A 21391-nucleotide genomic window follows, 5' to 3' on the forward strand; every position below is an offset into this window, starting at 1 on the left:
CTCCCAGCTCTCCCAGCTCTCCCAGCTCTCCCAGCTCTCCCTGCTCTCCCACCTCTCCCAGCTCTCCCTCCTCTCCCAGCTCTCCCTGCTCTCCCAGCTCTCCCAGCTCTCCCTGCTCTCCCAGCTCTCCCAGCTCTCCCTACTCTCCCTGCTCTCCCACCTCTCCCTACTCTCCCAGCTCTCCCTGCTCTCCCTACTCTCCCTGTTCTCCCTACTCTCCCTCCTCTCCCAGCTCTCCCTACTCTCCCTGCTCTCCCTACTCTCCCTCCTCTCCCAGCTCTCCCTACTCTCCCTGCTCTCCCAGCTCTCCCTACTCTCCCTGCACTCCCAGATCTCCCAGCTCTCCCAGCTCTCCCTACTCTCCCTGCTCTCCCACCTCTCCCTACTCTCCCTGCTCTCCCTGCTCTCCCTACTCTCCCTGCTCTCGCTACTCTCCCTACTCTCCCTGCTCTCCCTGCTCTCCCTGCTCTCCCTGCTCTCCCTACTCTCCCTGCTCTCGCTACTCTCCCTGCTCTCCCAGCTCTCCCTACTCTCTTAGCTCTCCCTGCTCTCCCTGCTCTCCGTCCTCCCTACATACCATAGGTTGTCCATCATCATTCCATAATTCTCCACAGTTTAAAATATTGTAATTTTGTCAGTTACGAGACCCACTTCTCTCATACTGACAAAATTACAATATTTGAATCTGTGGAGAATTATGGAACGATGATGGACAACATATGGTATGACGGGGCCGTGGTAAATTCATTCATTAATGAAAGCGTGAATGAATTAATAAATGATCGTGTGAGTTAATGAATACAAGTGTGAATGAAGCGATGGGTGAATGTGTGAATGAATTAATCAATGAATCAATTTGTGAATGAGTTCCATTGCTAAATCTTAAAATGCTCTTTCCCTTTGCAGTTAAACCAACGGTCATAGATGTGGACATCTATGTGAACAGCATTGGACCGGTGTCATCCATAGATATGGTATGATAATAATTATATTAATAATAATTTGTTGTGCTAAATGCAGATTGAAATGTTGAGCCTGTACACACACACACACACACACACACACACTAGAGCTCTGCTACCCAACCAGTGCCCGGTTAGGGCCGGGTGGGGCCTGTTTTTTCATCGATAACTAGCTAGCGTATCATTTATAAAAAATAAAAAAAATGACTTGATTTCTGGACCAGTGTCTGTTTGCTCCTGCTCTGCTGCACCAGCAGTGCACCTCTCCTGATGTGATGTAGTCTACAACATGTGTGTGTGTCTGGTGGTTGTTGCTGATGCTAGCTACTAGTCGCAGTCGTCGCTATGGATACGGAAGAAGTGAAATTGAAACTCAAAATCCCAAATGACATTTTGGAAAATCTTTTGATTTAGTTGCTGAAACTAAGATGCCCACAAGCCATGTGAAGTGTCGAACCCCCCCCCCCCCCTCGATTTTGAAATATGATAGCAAGAGAACCAGCACCTCCTCTCTCCAGTGCCACATGGACCGAGGATGCAGCGGCCGCTGCGCAACAGGAGCTGTCTGTAACAAAGCATGACATCATTTCTCTCTGCCCCAAGGCAGTTACTGGCTAAAGTCAAATCAGGAACCTAAAAACAAATGTGTAGCTTTCTGTAGCAGGATATTAAGCCCTTTCACACAGTTCAAGGAAGTGGTTTTCTTGATTTAGCTCAGGAGCTAATAAACATGGACGCATCCCCCGTTGACACTGTGCTCCCTGACCCCACAAACCACGGAGGTGCCACAAACATGCTGCTGAAAAGAGGATTGAGGTGGTTGCCAATGTTACCAAGCAATGGCTGGTGTAAACGACTTGGGGGGGGGGTCCACGTATATGTGGACCATTGATTATCGTAAGGTTAACTACATGGAAATAACCATTACGTTGAGTTCCAGCTGAAAAGCAGAGTGCTAGCTAGAGCGATGTCCCGTTCCCCCAGAAGATGAGGAAATATAGTAAGATGAATCATGACTATGTTTTTTTTTCCATCTGAAAAAGGGGGGGATCGGATATTAATTCCAATGATTTTGGAATATAACGTTCAACAAGTAGGTGTCCACATACCATGTATTACATACCACATACACATATATATGTATTTGTACTGAATAGCCCACTGAAAAGGGTTTTTGTGGGGCCGCTGTGCCGAAAGAGTTAAAGTTTTGGATAGGCCTATTTAACCCGTTATTGCTGGTTCTGAATATCAGTGGTGAAACACAGAACATATCCACAACAAACAGCACTCAACTCCAAGCAGAATAATACATTATTATGATACATTATTATGATTCATTATTATGATACATTATTATGATACATTATTATGATTCATTATTATGATTCATTATTATGATACATTATTATGATACATTATTATGATACATTATTATGATTCATTATTATGATTCATTTTCTCCACTCTTATTGTGTGCTCTGGAGCTGGTTTATCATCAAGGATCTCGCTGTACTTTGCTCCGTTCATCTTTCCCTCGATCCTGACTAGTCTCCCAGTCCCTGCCGCTGAAAAACATCCCCACAGCATGATGCTGCCACCACCGTGCTTCACCGTAGGGATGGTGCCCTGTTTCCTCCAGACGTGACGCTTGGCATTCAGGCCAAAGAGTTCAACCTTGGTTTCATCAGACCAAACAATCTTGTTTCTCATGGTCTGAGAGTCTTTAGGTGCCTTTTGGCGAACTCAAAACGGCTGGAGGAGTGGCTCCCGTCTGGTCACTCTGCCAAATGAATTCTGTAAAAAAAACATCAAAGAAAAGTATAGGCATGTCGTCACAACGTAATTCTCTTTTGAAAACCAAATGTGTGAAAGGAAAACAGTTCACAAATTAAAGAAATGTAGTATGTAGGGAATAGTGCACCATGGACAGCTCTATTAAACCAATGGACAGCTTTATAAATCAGATGGACAGCTTTATAAATCAGATGGACAGCTTTACCAAACAGATGGACAGCTTTACTAAACAGATGGACAGCTTTACTAAACAGATGGACAGCTTTACTAATCAGATGGACAGCTTTACTAAACAGATGGACAGCTTTACTAATCAGATGGACAGCTTTACCAAACAGATGGACAGCTTTACTAATCAGATGGACAGCTTTACCAAGCAATTAAAGGCAATGAAGTCATAACAAGGCCAACTTTAAATGCTGACATGGATAAACCAGAAGTGTCTCAGGCCAGAGGCTATACTGTAGCTCCCAGAGATGTGTCTTTACAGCTTACTGGAGACATAACTGTGTTGTGATCTCTCAACCTAACAGTGTTGTGATGGATAAACCTAACAGTGTTGTGATGGCTCAACCTAACTGTGTTGTGATGGTACCACTGGTACCATTAATGCTGCTTAGTGCTAATTTGACCACCAGAGGGCGTCTTTGAGAAGCATTTGATTGTCTTCAATAATGTCTGTACTAGAGAATGCAGGCATGCAGGAGAACGGGGTTCAATTCCCCGTGCTCGGTGCGTCTTGTCTCTGAGTCAGGTAGACATAGTTCGCATTACGCATAAAAGGTTCTAGACTTTGCTTTGTCCCACCCAGGTCAACTGCATATTCCTGGAAAGTGTATCTCATTGGCTACAAGACTGTCAAGGTGTCATAGTAGCCACTCCCCTGTGTAATGGCTGCCTACAGCACGTAAGCAAAGCAACCTCATATTTTTGATGCGAAAAGACTCGGTGGACTTTCGATGTTTCCATTCAGTCATACATCATCAGATAACATGGCAATAGGCTAGATTTGTTCCTACCAACCTAAGGATTCATTTTGATTTCCAGTTTCACTGACTCACCCATTGATGCCCAGCTCACTCGCTGGTGATGGCCTATGCGCTCGTGCCCAAAGCCTCTCTCTCTCGTTGTATTTAAAAAAAAACATATTTGGAAGCCTGCAGCTGACAGATTAGTCTTCTCTTTTCAGCAGGAGCCATTTACTTTCCAACCTGTGTTTTCATTCTATTGTAGACTATTTGAAATATTGTGAAAGGCCTATTTTGCTACATGCTGGTTGTTCACTGACAGATCTTCTGCGCGTTCCCGACTGTAGGCTTGGCCTTGTTATGTTATTGGGCTACACTCCACAGCTAGGCTTTTTTTTCTTCAAGGTAGCTGTTTATCCTCTGTGGATAAATTATAGGCCTTCTCATGGTGAACAAACAGCAGAACATTTATTTACATTGATCAGGTATGCCGCAGTTCCACCAGAACCCTTCTCACAGCTATGATTCTATAAGGAAACAAACGATGAAGTGCAATGCTAGAGAGATGACAGTTGCAACTTCATCTCTGGTGGAGTTCTGGAACTCTCTCTTCCTTTGAGGAGGGAGTGATACTGCTGATAATGAGGTGTAGTCTGACTACTATCTGCTCTGAGGAGGGAGAGATACTGCTGATAATGAGGTGTAGTCTGACTACTATCTGCTCTGAGGAGGGAGTGATACTGCTGATAATGAGGTGTAGTCTGACTACCATCTGCTCTGAGGAGGGAGAGATACTGTTGATAATGAGGTGTAGTCTGACTACCATCTGCTCTGAGGAGGGAGAGATACTGCTGATAATGAGGTGTAGTCTGACTACTATCTGCTCTGAGGAGGGAGTGATACTGCTGATAATGAGATGTAGTCTGACTACCATCTGCTCTGAGGAGGGAGAGATACTGCTGATAATGAGGTGTAGTCTGACTACCATCTGCTCTGAGGAGGGAGAGATACTGCTGATAATGAGGTGTAGTCTGACTACCATCTGCTCTGAGGAGGGAGAGATACTGCTGATAATGAGATGTAGTCTGACTACCATCTGCTCTGAGGAGGGAGAGATACTGCTGATAATGAGATGTAGTCTGACTACCATCTGCTCTGAGGAGGAAGCAACACTACTGATAATGAGATGTAGTCTGACTACCATCTGCTCTGAGGAGGGAGAAACACTACTAATAATGAGGTGTAGTCTGACTACAATCTGCTCTGAGGAGGGAGAGATACTGCTGATAATGAGATGTAGTCTGACTACCATCTGCTCTGAGGAGGGAGCAACACTACTGATAATGAGATGTAGTCTGACTACCATCTGCTCTGAGGAGGGAGAGATACTGCTGATAATGAGATGTAGTCTGACTACCATCTGCTCTGAGGAGGGAGCAACACTACTGATAATGAGGTGTAGTCTGACTACCATCTGCTCTGAGGAGGGAGAGATACTGCTGATAATGAGGTGTAGTCTGACTACCATCTGCTCTGAGGAGGGAGAGATACTGCTGATAATGAGATGTAGTCTGACTACCATCTGCTCTGAGGAGGGAGCAACACTACTGATAATGAGGTGTAGTCTGACTACCATCTGCTCTGAGGAGGGAGAGATACTGCTGATAATGAGGTGTAGTCTGACTACCATCTGCTCTGAGGAGGGAGCAACACTACTGATAATGAGGTGTAGTCTGACTACCATCTGCTCTGAGGAGGGAGAGATACTGCTGATAATGAGGTGTAGTCTGACTACCATCTGCTCTGAGGAGGGAGCAACACTACTAATAATGAGGTGTAGTATGACTACAATCTGCTCTGAGGAGGGAGAGATACTGCTGATAATGAGGTGTAGTCTGACTACCATCTGCTCTGAGGAGGGAGCAACACTACTAATAATGAGGTGTAGTCTGACTACAATCTGCTCTGAGGAGGGAGAGATACTACTGATAATGAGATGTAGTCTGACTACCATCTGCTCTGAGGAGGGAGAGATACTGCTGATAATGAGGTGTAGTCTGACTACCATCTGCTCTGAGGAGGGAGTGATACTGCTGATAATGAGGTGTAGTCTGACTACCATCTGCTCTGAGGAGGGAGAGATACTGCTGATAATGAGGTGTAGTCTGACTACCATCTGCTCTGAGGAGGGAGAGATACTGCTGATAATGAGATGTAGTCTGACTACCATCTGCTCTGAGGAGGGAGAGATACTGCTGATAATGAGATGTAGTCTGACTACCATCTGCTCTGAGGAGGGAGAGATACTGCTGATAATGAGGTGTAGTCTGACTACCATCTGCTCTGAGGAGGGAGAGATACTGCTGATAATGAGGTGTAGTCTGACTACCATCTGCTCTGAGGAGGGAGAGATACTGCTGATAATGAGATGTAGTCTGACTACCATCTGCTCTGAGGAGGGAGAGATACTGCTGATAATGAGGTGTAGTCTGACTACCATCTGCTCTGAGGAGGGAGCAACACTACTGATAATGAGGTGTAGTCTGACTACCATCTGCTCTGAGGAGGGAGAGATACTGCTGATAATGAGATGTAGTCTGACTACCATCTGCTCTGAGGAGGGAGAGATACTGCTGATAATGAGATGTAGTCTGACTACCATCTGCTCTGAGGAGGAAGCAACACTACTGATAATGAGATGTAGTCTGACTACCATCTGCTCTGAGGAGGGAGAAACACTACTAATAATGAGGTGTAGTCTGACTACAATCTGCTCTGAGGAGGGAGAGATACTGCTGATAATGAGATGTAGTCTGACTACCATCTGCTCTGAGGAGGGAGCAACACTACTGATAATGAGATGTAGTCTGACTACCATCTGCTCTGAGGAGGGAGAGATACTGCTGATAATGAGATGTAGTCTGACTACCATCTGCTCTGAGGAGGGAGCAACACTACTGATAATGAGGTGTAGTCTGACTACCATCTGCTCTGAGGAGGGAGAGATACTGCTGATAATGAGGTGTAGTCTGACTACCATCTGCTCTGAGGAGGGAGAGATACTGCTGATAATGAGATGTAGTCTGACTACCATCTGCTCTGAGGAGGGAGCAACACTACTGATAATGAGGTGTAGTCTGACTACCATCTGCTCTGAGGAGGGAGAGATACTGCTGATAATGAGGTGTAGTCTGACTACCATCTGCTCTGAGGAGGGAGCAACACTACTGATAATGAGGTGTAGTCTGACTACCATCTGCTCTGAGGAGGGAGAGATACTGCTGATAATGAGGTGTAGTCTGACTACCATCTGCTCTGAGGAGGAGCAACACTACTGATAATGAGGTGTAGTCTGACTACCATCTGCTCTGAGGAGGGAGAGATACTGCTGATAATGAGGTGTAGTCTGACTACCATCTGCTCTGAGGAGGGAGAGATACTGCTGATAATGAGGTGTAGTCTGACTACCATCTGCTCTGAGGAGGGAGCAACACTACTAATAATGAGGTGTAGTCTGACTACAATCTGCTCTGAGGAGGGAGAGATACTACTGATAATGAGATGTAGTCTGACTACCATCTGCTCTGAGGAGGGAGAGATACTGCTGATAATGAGGTGTAGTCTGACTACCATCTGCTCTGAGGAGGGAGTGATACTGCTGATAATGAGGTGTAGTCTGACTACCATCTGCTCTGAGGAGGGAGAGATACTGCTGATAATGAGGTGTAGTCTGACTACCATCTGCTCTGAGGAGGGAGAGATACTGCTGATAATGAGATGTAGTCTGACTACCATCTGCTCTGAGGAGGGAGCAACACTACTGATAATGAGATGTAGTCTGACTACCATCTGCAGTAATCTGTTGTTAATGGAACAGGAGAGAATGATGAGGGCACAGAACCTCTACTTTAACAGGAAAGGATGATGTTATGATGAGGACTTAGAACCTCTACTTTAACAGGAGAGGATGATGTTATGATGAGGACAGAGAACCTCTACTTTAACAGGAGAGGATGATGAGGACAGAGAACCTCTACTTTAACAGGAGAGGATGATGTTATGATGAGGACAGAGAACCTCTACTTTAACAGGAGAGGATGATGAGGACAGAGAACCTCTACTTTAACAGGAGAGGATGATGTTATGATGAGGACAGATAACCTCTACTTTAACAGGAGAGGATGATGTTGTGTTATGATACAGACAGAGAACCTCTACTTTAACAGGAGAGGATGATGTTATGATGAGGACAGAGAACCTCCACTTTAACAGGAGAGGATGATGTTATGATAAGGACAGAGAACCTCTACTTTAACAGGAGAGGATGATGTTATGATAAGGACAGAGAACCTCTACTTTAACAGGAGGGGATGATGTTATGATGAGGACAGAGAACCTCCACTTTAACAGGAGAGGATGATGTTATGATGAGGACAGAGAACCTCTACTTTAACTGGAGAGGATGATGAGGACACAGAACCTCTACTTTAACAGGAGAGGATGATGTTGTGATGAGGACACAGAACCTCTACTTTAACAGGAGAGGATGATGAGGACACAGAACCTCTACTTTAACATTTGGAAGACCCATTTGCAACCGAGCTTTAACTTCCTGACCAATGTCTTGAGATGTTGCTTCAATATATTCTCATCATTTTAGTTCCTAATGATGCCATCTATTTTGTGAAGTGCACCAGTCCCTCCTGCAGCACGGTATAGTTTGTTTGTTTTAAAATGCAGTGTTGTGTTCTCTCTGGTCGTGATGTTTGGTCCTTTTCATCCCTACCCGTCCCTGCAGGAGGCCTTTTGGTAGGCCGTCGTTGTAAATAAGACGTTTGTTCTGAGCTGACTTGCCTAGTTAAATAAAGGTTACATACATGTTTTTATAAATAAATGAATACATTTAGGTCGCCACAGACTCGTACATGTCCCTGGGCCTGGAAATGGTTCATTTGGAGAAGCTGTCTTCATTAAAGTGGGGGGATATACTGTAGGAAGCTGTCTTCATTGAAGTATGGGGATTCTAGTGGGGGGATATAGGTAGCACACAGGAGGACATTTTTCTCTGTTGAAATAATGTCCTTTTGAATTTCTAGCCAAATGTGAAATGTTCCTGTTTTGATTAATGTAATGGAGTGAGTTAGGTCTGCTCTATACCAAATTAGCATACCCCCTGAGACCCTTCCCTGTTTCACACAAGTTTGGTGGATGGGACAACCAGCTCTCTGTAACCTAGAGGGCAACCAGTGGGTCTATCTTCTCTAAACCATGTTTCTTGTAGAAATATACAATAAGTACAATGTCCGTAGTTCCGATTTATTTGGTGAAGTCCAGGTTCCTGCTCTTTAGGTCCAAAGGCAGATGACCTCAGACCTGGGATATTCCATGATGAGATAATGAAGGCTTTGTGTTCCATAGTGTCCAATGTTGTGAGTTGTGGGGTTTGGCCTCAGACCAGTAAGTGTGAGCAGAGCCTGCTGAGCATCTGGTACATGCCATTGGCTTGGACTAGTTTAAGAGTTGGGGTTGGGCCTGTTTGCCTTCTCACGGCCTGGGCGTATGTGAGGTTGTGGATTTAAGTCATCTCGGTGTGTGTCCTCTATGTGTTGGTCCGGGGGGGGGGGGGTTATCTGCCTTATGGTAGCAGGGTGGAGATAACTGTGCGTCGGGGAAAGTAGAAGAAGCTTTTTCAATCACTCCCTTTAGTGCTGTGGACACCCTTTCCTGCTGTGTTCTCAGGTTGTTTGTGCCTGGGTGTATTATTATGTGGCTAGGTGAACCTAGTTGGTCCTCAGACAGAAGGTCTAGGCTGCGCTGGGTATATTATTATGTGGCTGGGTGAACCTAGTTGGCCCTCAGACAGAAGGTATAGGGTGCGCTGGTTGTTTGGGCACCAAAGTTTAGACACTATGTGTTTTGGAAAAGGTCTCTCTGTCTCTCTCGCTCTCAATTCCAATTCAATTTAAGGGCGTTATTGGCAGTTAAACATATGTTGACATTGCCAAAGCAAGTAAAATGGATAATAAACAATAGTAAACATTACTCTTACAAAAGATCCAAAAGAAGAAAGAAAAGTATTTTATTTATTATGTCTATATACAGTGTTGTAATGATGTGCAAATAGAACAAAAGGGAAAATGAATTAACATAAATATGGGTTGTATTTACAATGGTGTTTGTTCTTCACTGGTTTTCTTGTGGCAACAGGTCACACATCTTTCTGCTGTGATGTCACTGTGGTATGTCACCCAATCTCTCTCTCACTCTCTCATGCATTTTGTAGTTTCTGCCTGGGGTTAAGTTGATTAGTTTGTTTCCTAGTTAGTCAGTCACCTAGTTAGTCAGTCACTGATTTGAGTGGGATGGACTGTCTACCTCTTCCCTCCCTCCTTTACAGTTGCTCAAAACAAGCCACTGATTTTAGTGATATAAAAAACATGATTTGATTGTGATGGACATTGAATATTAAAACGATAATTTACTGACAATTGACTGAACAATAAATTATTATTCAGAGGCACGTAGGGGTAGTTTCACTGGGTTAGCATTGTTAATAGCTTTCTGTAATTTGGTATGTACACTATGCTTCCCAACTAATCACTGTCAGATTGGTCCTGTGTTTCCCCAGGGGGTAGGATCCCTGCTGCATAGCTCTATCATGGTAAATATGGCTTTAAGGAAAGCTATTTAGGTTTAATATTCCCCGCTGGTTAAGTGAATATGGAGTCCGTGACTACGTTCTAAATGGCACCCTATTCCCTTTATAGTGCACTACTTTTGACCAGGGCTGGTACCCTATTCCCTATATAGTGCACTACTTTTGACCAGTGCCCATAGCTCTATGTGCCCTGGTCAGAATTAGTGCACTAAATCATAGGAGGATGCTGAGGGGAGGACGGCTCATAGTAATGTCTGGAATGGAGTGAATGGAATGGTATTAAATACATGGAAACCATGTGTTTGATGTGTTAAATATCGTTCCATATATTCTGTTCCGGACTATGAGCCAATCTTTCCCAATCCTCCTATGATATAGTGCACTAATTCTGACCAGGGTGCAATTTAGAACTGGGAAAGATTTTGTCACCAAAGCCCCATACATCTTAAACGCAAGTAAAACTGAATGCATGCTATTCAATCGATCACTGCCTGCACCTGCCCGCACGTCCAGCATCACTACTCTGGACGGTTCTGACTTAGATTACGTGGACAACTACAAATACCTGGGTGTCTGGTTAGACTGTAAACTCTCCTTCCAGACTCACATTAAGCATCTCCAATCCAAAATTAAATATAGAATCGGCTTCCTATATCTCAACAAAGCATCCTTCACTCATGCTGGCATACATACCCTCATAAAACTGACCGTCCTACCGATCCTCGACTTCGGTGATGTCATCTATAAAATAGCCTCCAACACTACTCAACAAATTGGATGCAGTCTATCACAGTGCCATCCACAAAGCCCCATATACTACCCACCACTGTGACCTGTACGCTCTCGTTGGTTGGCCCTCGCTTCATACTCGTCACCAAACCTACTGGCTACAGGTTATCTACAAGTCTCTGCTAGGTAAAGGCGGGGGCCTTATCTGAGCTCGCTGGTCACCATAGCAGCACCCACTCGTAGCACGCACTCCAGCAGGTATATTTCACTGGTCACTCCAAAGCCAATTCCTCCTTTGGTTGTCTTTCCTTCCAGTTCCCTGCTGCCCATGACTGGAACAAATTGCAAAAATCTCTGAAGCTGGAGACTCCTATCTCCCTCACTAACTTTAAGCACCAGCTGTCAGAGCAGTTTACAGATCACTGCACCTGTACATAGGCCATCTGTAAACAGCCCATCTATCTACCTACCTCATCCCCATACTGGAATTTATTCATTTATTTATTTTGCTCCTTTGCACTCCAGTATCTCAACCTGCACATGCATCTTCTGCCGATCTACCGTTCCAGTGTTTAATTGCTATATTGTAATTACTTCGCCACCATGGCTAATTTAGTTCCTTAACTTCCTAATTTGACCTCATTTGCACTCACTGTACATATACTTTTTTTATTTTTTTCTACTGTATTATTGACTGTATGTTTGTTTTACTCCATGTGTAACTCTGTGTTGTTGTATGTGTCAAATTGCTACGCTTTATCTTGGCCAGGTCGCAGTTGCAAAAGGGAACTTGTTCTCAACTAGCCTACCTGGTTAAATAAAGGTGTTCTCAACTAGACTACCAGATTAAATAAAGGTGTTCTCAACTAGCCTACCTGGTTAAATAAAGGTGTTCTCAACCAGCCTACCTGGTTAAAGAAAGGTGTTCTCAACTAGCCTACCTGGTGAAATAAAGGTGTTCTCAACTAGACTACCAGATTAAATAAGGGTGTTCTCAACTAGCCTACATGGTTAAATAAAGGTGTTCTCAACTAGCCTACCTGGTGAAATAAAGGTGTTCTCAACTAGCCTACCTGGTTAAAGAAAGGTGTTCTCAACTAGCCTACCTTGTTAAATAAAGGTGTTCTCAACTAGCCTACCTGGTGAAAGAAAGGTGTTCTCAACTAGCCTACCTGGTTAAATAAAGGTGTTCTCAAAGAGCCTACCTGGTTAAATAAATGTGTTCTCAACTAGCCTACCTAAGGTGTTCTCAAACAGCCTACCTGGTTAAATAAAGGTGTTCTCAACCAGCCTACCTGGTTAAATAAAGGTGTTCTCAACTAGCCTACCTGGTTAAATAAAGGTGTTCTCAACCAGCCTACCTGGTTAAATAAAGGTGTTCTCAACCAGCCTACCTGGTTAAATAAAGGTGTTCTCAACCAGCCTACCTGGTTAAATAAAGGTGTTCTCAACTAGCCTACCTGGTTAAATAAAGGTGTTCTCAACTAGCCTACCTGGAGAAATAAAGGTGTTCTCAACTAGCCTACCTGGTGAAATAAAGGTGTTCTCAACTAGCCTACCTGGTGAAATAAAGGTGTTCTCAACTAGCCTACCTGGTTAAATAAAGGTGTTCTCAACTAGTCTACCTGGGGAAATAAAGGTGTTCTCAACTAGCCTACCTGGTGAAATAAAGGTGTTCCCAACTAGCCTACCTGGTTAAATAAAGGTGTTCTCAACCAGCCTACCTGGTGAAATAAAGGTGTTCTCAACTAGCCTACCTGGTTAAATAAAGGTGTTCTCAACCAGCCTACCTGGTTAAAGAAAGGTGTTCTCAACTAGCCTACCTGGTTAAATAAATGTGTTCTCAACTAGCCTACCTGGTGAAATAAAGGTGTTCTCAACTAGACTACCAGATTAAATAAGGGTGTTCTCAACTAGCCTACCCGATTAAATAAAGGTGTTCTCAACTAGCCTACCTGGTGAAATAAAGGTGTTCTCAACTAGCCTACCTGGTTAAATAAAGGTGTTCTCAACTAGCCTACCTGGTTAAATAAAGGTGTTCTCAACTAGCCTACCTGGGGAAATAAAGGTGTTCTCAACTAGCCTACCTGGTGAAATAAAGGTGTTCCCAACTAGCCTACCTGGTTAAATAAAGGTGTTCTCAACCAGCCTACCTGGTGAAATAAAGGTTTTCTCAACTAGCCTACCTGGTTAAATAAAGGTGTTCTCAACCAGCCTACCTGGTTAAAGAAAGGTGTTCTCAAATAGCCTACCTGGTTAAATAAAGGTGTTCTCAACTAGCCTACCTGGTGAAATAAAGGTGTTCTCAACTAGACTACCAGATTAAATAAGGGTGTTCTTAACTAGCCTACCAGATTAAATAAAGGTGTTCTCAACTAGCCTACCTGGTTAAATAAAGGTGTTCTCAACCAGCCTATCTGGTTAAAGAAAGGTGTTCTCAACTAGCCTACCTGGTTAAATAAAGGTGTTCTCAACTAGCCTACCTGGTGAAATAAAGGTGTTCTCAACTAGACTACCAGATTAAATAAGGGTGTTCTCAACTAGCCTACATGGTTAAATAAAGGAGTTCTCAACTAGCCTAACTGGTTAAATAAAGGTCTTCTCAACTAGCGTACCTGGTGAAATAAAGGTGTTCTCAACTAGCCTACCTGGTTAAATAAAGGTGTTCTCAACTAGCCTACCTGGAGAAATAAAGGTGTTCTCAACTAGCCTACCTGGTGAAATAAATGTGTTCTCAACTAGCCTACCTGGTTAAATAAAGGTGTTCTCAACTAGCCTACCTGGTTAAATAAAGGTGTTCTCAACTAGCCTACCTGGTGAAATAAAGGTGTTCTCAACTAGCCTACCTGGTTAAATAAAGGTGTTCTCAACTAGCCTACCTGGTGAAATAAAGGTGTTCTCAACCAGCCTACCTGGTTAAATAAAGGTGTTCTCAACCAGCCTACCTGGTAAAATAAAGGTGTTCTCAACCAGCTTACCTGGTTAAATAAAGGTGTTCTCAACTAGCCTACCTGGTTAAATAAAGGTCTTCTCAACTAGCCTACCTGGTGAAATAAAGGTGTTCTCAACTAGCCTACCTGGTTAAATAAAGGTGTTCTCAACTAGCCTACCTGGAGAAATAAAGGTGTTCTCAACTAGCCTACCTGGTGAAATAAAGGTGTTCTCAACTAGCCTACCTGGTTAAATAAAGGTGTTCTCAACTAGCCTACCTGGTTAAATAAAGGTGTTCTCAACTAGCCTACCTGGTGAAATAAAGGTGTTCTCAACTAGCTTACCTGGTGAAATAAAGGTGTTCCCAACTAGCCTACCTGGTTAAATAAAGGTGTTCTCAACCAGCCTACCTGGTTGAAGAAATGTGTTCTCAACTAGCCTACCACGTTAAATAAAGGTGTTCTCAACTAGCCTACCTGGTGAAAGAAAGGTGTTCTCAACTAGCCTACCTGGTTAAATAAAGGTGTTCTCAACCAGCCTACCTGGTTAAATAAATGTGTTCTCAACTAGCCTACCTAAGGTGTTCTCAAACAGCCTACCTGGTTAAATAAAGGTGTTCTCAACCAGCCTACCTGGTTAAATAAAGGTGTTCTCAACCAGCCTACCTGGTTAAATAAAGGTATTCTCAACCAGCCTACCTGGTTAAATAAAGGTATTCTCAACCAGCCTACCTGGTTAAATAAAGGTGTTCTCAACCAGCCTACCTGGTTAAATAAAGGTGTTCTCAACCAGCTTACCTGGTTAAATAAAGGTGTTCTCAACTAGCCTACCTGGTTAAATAAAGGTGTTCTCAACTAGCCTACCTGGTGAAATAAAGGTGTTCTCAACTAGCCTACCTGGTTAAATAAAGGTGTTCTCAACTAGCCTACCTGGAGAAATAAAGGTGTTCTCAACTAGCCTACCTGGTGAAATAAAGGTGTTCTCAACTAGCCTACCTGGTTAAATAAAGGTGTTCTCAACTAGCCTACCTGGTTAAATAAAGGTGTTCTCAACTAGCCTAACCTGGTGAAATAAAGGTGTTCTCAACTAGCCTACCTGGTGAAATAAAGGTGTTCCCAACTAGCCTACCTGGTTAAATAAAGGTGTTCTCAACCAGCCTACCTGGTTAAAGAAAGGTGTTCTCAACTAGCCTACCTGGTTAAATAAATGTGTTCTCAACTAGCCTACCTGGTGAAATAAAGGTGTTCTCAACTAGACTACCAGATTAAATAAGGGTGTTCTCAACTAGCCTACCCGATTAAATAAAGGTGTTCTCAACTAGCCTACCTGGTGAAATAAAGGTGTTCTCAACTAGCCTACCTGGTTAAATAAAGGTGTTCTCAACTAGCCTACCTGGTTAAATAAAGGTGTTCTCAACTAGCCTACCTGGGGAAATAAAGGTGTTCTCAACTAGCCTACCTGGTGAAATAAAGGTGTTCCCAACTAGCCTACCTGGTTAAATAAAGGTGTTCTCAACCAGCCTACCTGGTGAAATAAAGGTTTTCTCAACTAGCCTACCTGGTTAAATACAGGTGTTCTCAACCAGCCTACCTGGTTAAAGAAAGGTGTTCTCAACTAGCCTACCTGGTTAAATAAAGGTGTTCTCAACTAGCCTACCTGGTGAAATAAAGGTGTTCTCAACTAGACTACCAGATTAAATAAGGGTGTTCTCAACTAGCCTACCAGATTAAATAAAGGTGTTCTCAACTAGCCTACCTGGTTAAATAAAGGTGTTCGCAACCAGCCTACCTGGTTAAAGAAAGGTGTTCTCAACTAGCCTACCTGGTTAAATAAAGGTGTTCTCAACTAGCCTACCTGGTGAAATAAAGGTGTTCTCAACTAGACTACCAGATTAAATAAGGGTGTTCTCAACTAGCCTACCAGATTAAATAAAGGTGTTCTCAACTAGCCTACCTGGTTAAATAAAGGTGTTCGCAACCAGCCTACCTGGTTAAAGAAAGGTGTTCTCAACTAGCCTACCTGGTTAAATAAAGGTGTTCTCAACTAGCCTACCTGGTGAAATAAAGGTGTTCTCAACTAGACTACCAGATTAAATAAGGGTGTTCTCAACTAGCCTACCTGGTTAAATAAAGGTGTTCTCAACTAGCCTACCTTGTTAAATAAAGGTGTTCTCAACTAGCCTACCTGGTTAAATAAAGGTGTTCTCAACTAGCCTACCTGGTGAAATAAAGGTGTTCTCAACTAGACTACCAGATTAAATAAGGGTGTTCTCAACTAGCCTACCTGGTTAAATAAAGGTGTTCTCAACTAGCCTACCTTGTTAAATAAAGGTGTTCTCAACTAGCCTACCTGGTTATAGAAAGATGTTCTCAACTAGCCTACCATGTTAAATAAAGGTGTTCTCAACTAGCCTACCTGGTGAAAGAAAGGTGTTCTCAACTAGCCTACCTGGTTAAATAAAGGTGTTCTCAACCAGCCTACCTGGTTAAATAAAGGTGTTCTCAACCAGCCTACCTGGTTAAATAAAGGTGTTCTCGACCAGCTTACCTGGTTAAATAAAGGTGTTCTCAACTAGCCTACCTGGTTAAATAAAGGTCTTCTCAACTAGCCTACCTGGTGAAATAAAGGTGTTCTCAACTAGCCTACCTGGTTAAATAAAGGTGTTCTCAACTAGCCTACCTGGAGAAATAAAGGTGTTCTCAACTAGCCTACCTGGTGAAATAAAGGTGTTCTCAACCAGCCTACCTGGTTAAATAAAGGTGTTCTCAACTAGCCTACCTGGTTAAATAAAGGTGTTCTCAACTAGCCTACCTGGTTAAATAAATGTGTTCTCAACTAGCCTACCTGGTGAAAGAAAGGTGTTCTCAACTAGCCTACCTGGTTAAATAAAGGTGTTCTCAACCAGCCTACCTGGTTAAATAAATGTGTTCTCAACTAGCCTACCTAAGGTGTTCTCAAACAGCCTACCTGGTTAAATAAAGGTGTTCTCAACCAGCCTACCTGGTTAAATAAAGGTGTTCTCAACTAGCCTACCTGGTTAAATAAAGGTGTTCTCAACCAGCCTACCTGGTTAAATAAAGGTGTTCTCAACCAGCCTACCTGGTTAAATAAAGGTGTTCTCAACCAGCTTACCTGGTTAAATAAAGGTGTTCTCAACTAGCCTACCTGGTTAAATAAAGGTCTTCTCAACTAGCCTACCTGGTGAAATAAAGGTGTTCTCAACTAGCCTACCTGGTGAAATAAAGGTGTTCTCAACTAGCCTACCTGGTTAAATAAAGGTGTTCTCAACTAGCCTACCTGGAGAAATAAAGGTGTTCTCAACTAGCCTACCTGGTGAAATAAAGGTGTTCTCAACTAGCCTACCTGGTTAAATAAAGGTGTTCTCAACTAGCGTACCTGGTTAAATAAAGGTGTTCTCAACTAGCCTACCTGGTGAAATAAAGGTGTTCTCAACTAGCCTACCTGGTTAAATAAAGGTGTTCTCAACTAGCCTACCTGGTTAAATAAAGGTGTTCTCAACTAGCCTACCTGGGGAAATAAAGGTGTTCTCAACTAGCCTACCTGGTGAAATAAAGGTGTTCCCAACTAGCCTACCTGGTTAAATAAAGGTGTTCTCAACCAGCCTACCTGGTGAAATAAAGGTTTTCTCAACTAGCCTACCTGGTTAAATACAGGTGTTCTCAACCAGCCTACCTGGTTAAAGAAAGGTGTTCTCAACTAGCCTACCTGGTTAAATAAAGGTGTTCTCAACCAGCCTACCTGGTTAAATAAAGGTGTTCTCAACCAGCCTACCTGGTTAAATAAAGGTGTTCTCGACCAGCTTACCTGGTTAAATAAAGGTGTTCTCAACTAGCCTACCTGGTTAAATAAAGGTCTTCTCAACTAGCCTACCTGGTGAAATAAAGGTGTTCTCAACTAGCCTACCTGGTTAAATAAAGGTGTTCTCAACTAGCCTACCTGGAGAAATAAAGGTGTTCTCAACTAGCCTACCTGGTGAAATAAAGGTGTTCTCAACCAGCCTACCTGGTTAAATAAAGGTGTTCTCAACTAGCCTACCTGGTTAAATAAAGGTGTTCTCAACTAGCCTACCTGGTTAAATAAATGTGTTCTCAACTAGCCTACCTGGTGAAAGAAAGGTGTTCTCAACTAGCCTACCTGGTTAAATAAAGGTGTTCTCAACCAGCCTACCTGGTTAAATAAATGTGTTCTCAACTAGCCTACCTAAGGTGTTCTCAAACAGCCTACCTGGTTAAATAAAGGTGTTCTCAACCAGCCTACCTGGTTAAATAAAGGTGTTCTCAACTAGCCTACCTGGTTAAATAAAGGTGTTCTCAACCAGCCTACCTGGTTAAATAAAGGTGTTCTCAACCAGCCTACCTGGTTAAATAAAGGTGTTCTCAACCAGCTTACCTGGTTAAATAAAGGTGTTCTCAACTAGCCTACCTGGTTAAATAAAGGTCTTCTCAACTAGCCTACCTGGTGAAATAAAGGTGTTCTCAACTAGCCTACCTGGTGAAATAAAGGTGTTCTCAACTAGCCTACCTGGTTAAATAAAGGTGTTCTCAACTAGCCTACCTGGAGAAATAAAGGTGTTCTCAACTAGCCTACCTGGTGAAATAAAGGTGTTCTCAACTAGCCTACCTGGTTAAATAAAGGTGTTCTCAACTAGCGTACCTGGTTAAATAAAGGTGTTCTCAACTAGCCTACCTGGTGAAATAAAGGTGTTCTCAACTAGCCTACCTGGTGAAATAAAGGTGTTCCCAACTAGCTTACCTGGTTAAATAAAGGTGTTCTCAACTAGCCTACCTGGTTAAATAAAGGTGTTCTCAACTAGCCTACCTGGTGACATAAAGGTGTTCCCAACTAGCCTACCTGGTTAAATAAAGGTGTTCTCAACCAGCCTACCTGGTGAAATAAAGGTTTTCTCAACTAGCATACCTGGTGAAATAAAGGTGTTCTCAACTAGACTACCAGATTAAATAAAGGTGTTCTCAACTAGCCTACCTGGTTAAATAAAGGTGTTCTCAACCAGCCTACCTGGTGAAATAAAGGTTTTCTCAACTAGCATACCTGGTGAAATAAAGGTGTTCTCAACTAGACTACCAGATTAAATAAAGGTGTTCTCAACTAGCCTACCTGGTTAAATAAAGGTGTTCTCAACCAGCCTAACTGGTTAAAGAAAGGTGTTCTCAACTAGCCTACCTGGTTAAATAAAGGTGTTCTCAACTAGCCTACCTGGTGAAATAAAGGTGTTCTCAACTAGCCTACCTGGTGAAATAAAGGTGTTCTCAACTAGCCTACCTGGTTAAATAAAGGTGTTCTCAAAGAGCCTACCTGGTTAAATAAAGGTGTTCTCAACCAGCCTACCTGGTTAAATAAAGGTGTTCTCAACTAGCCTACCTGGTTAAAGAAAGGTGTTCTCAACTAGCCTACCTGGTTAAAGAAAGGTGTTCTCAACTAGCCTACCTTGTTAAATAAAGGTGTTCTCAACTAGCCTACCAGATTAAAGAAAGGTGTTCTCAACTAGCCTACCTGGTTAAATAAAGGTGTTCTCAACCAGCCTACCTGGTTAAATAATTGTGTTCTCAACTAGCCTACCTAAGGTGTTCTCAAACAGCCTACCTGGTTAAATAAAGGTGTTCTCAACCAGCCTACCTGGTTAAATAAAGGTGTTCTCAACTAGCCTACCTGGTTAAATAAAGGTGTTCTCAACCAGCCTACCTGGTTAAATAAAGGTGTTCTCAACCAGCCTACCTGGTTAAATAAAGGTGTTCTCAACCAGCTTACCTGGTTAAATAAAGGTGTTCTCAACTAGCCTACCTGTTTAAATAAAGGTGTTCTCAACTAGCATACCTGGTGAAATAAAGGTGTTCTCAACTAGCCTACCTGGTGAAATAAAGGTGTTCTCAACTAGCCTACCTGGTTAAATAAAGGTGTTCTCAACTAGCCTACCTGGAGAAATAAAGGTGTTCTCAACTAGCCTACCTGGTGAAATAAAGGTTTTCTCAACTAGCCTACCTGGTTAAATAAAGGTGTTCTCAACTAGCCTACCTGGTTAAATAAAGGTGTTCTCAACTAGCCTACCTGGTGAAATAAAGGTGTTCTCAACTAGCCTACCTGGTGAAATAAAGGTGTTCTCAACTAGCCTACCTAGTGAAATAAAGGTGTTCCCAACTAGCCTACCTGGTTAAAAAAAGGTGTTCTCAACTTGTAACGGCGTTCTTGTTTAGTTGAAGGAGAGTCGGACCGAAATGCAGCGTGTAAGTTACTCATGTTTATTAAGTGAAAGACGAAACGAACGAACTAACACGAATAACTATTAAATACAAAAAACAACAAAACAGAACGAAACCTAATACAGCCTGACTGGTGAAACTAGCACAGAGACAGGAACAATCACCCACGAAATGCAAAGCGAAAAACAGGCTACCTAAATACGGTTCCCAATCACCCACCATACTCTCCACCCCACATAGCTCCTGCCACTGATGTGCCTTCATTCCAGTTAGGCTCCAAATGTTCCTTAACACAGAGGGTGTAGAGGGCTTTTACAACCCACCCCCTCAAACTCCCCCCAGGCTCAGAGTGTTCAAATCTAACAAGTCCTCAAGACCCCCTTGCCAGTCCCCAGTCTCTGCCGTCAACTGCAATGGCGGAAACATTGGTGGCCCCTCTCCCTTTGGCCTCTCAAACATCCCCCTTACCGGCCCAGACAGTGCCTCCTGGACTTCCTCCAGGAATCCCTCCAGCAGCCTAAGAGACGTTATTCCGGTTTGTTGTGGACTTCCGTGTTTTCCACCCCTCCTCCCCCAGCAGCTGCAGGTCACCCTGCCTTAGTAAAGCCACTGCCATCAGTTGCCTCTGCAGGATGGCTGGGTTGTTGAAGATAGGCTACTCCCACTCCCACAGCCCAGCCTCCACACCCCCTTCTAGTGTGGGCCTAACAGCTTCAAGGCTCTCAGCACTGCAGAGTAAAAATCAGAGTACCTGCTGCACTGAGCCTCTCCAGCATCATGAGGATCAGCTGCCGGTCCAACCCTAATCCACCAACTCTCCTCAGCAGCGCCCATGCTGGTTCCCTCCAGCCGACATCAGTATGGTACAGCAGTCTCTGCACCGCCTTTAGTCGGAATGCAGCCACCCTGCTCTCCAGTTCAACCAGGCCCTGTCCTACTTCGTGGACGGACATATACAACACTGCCGCCTTCAGCCAATGATGTCCCGGACAGAAAAAATCTGCCAGCTACGAGCAGACCGGCAGGGAGGGTTGAGGACAGACAATTTATTGAGCCCCAGGGAAGATGCCGCCAGGTTGTTGATTATCAGCACCCTCCCTCTATATGACACTT

The 21391-nt window shown here is 43.4% G+C and overlaps 1 protein-coding gene across 1 annotated transcript in view; it reads left to right on the plus strand.

Moving 5' to 3' along the window:
* Positions 1 to 21391, plus strand: part of LOC135513319 (gamma-aminobutyric acid receptor subunit gamma-3) — a 445846-nt gene that overhangs the window by 125014 nt on the left and 299441 nt on the right. The window contains exon 3 of the mRNA XM_064936236.1: positions 907 to 974. Within this exon, the coding sequence (XP_064792308.1) occupies positions 907 to 974 (68 nt within the window). The remainder of the gene's footprint in view (positions 1 to 906; positions 975 to 21391) is intronic.

Source organism: Oncorhynchus masou, chromosome 24 (assembly GCF_036934945.1).
Source record: "Oncorhynchus masou masou isolate Uvic2021 chromosome 24, UVic_Omas_1.1, whole genome shotgun sequence".
Taxonomy (NCBI): domain Eukaryota; kingdom Metazoa; phylum Chordata; class Actinopteri; order Salmoniformes; family Salmonidae; genus Oncorhynchus; species Oncorhynchus masou.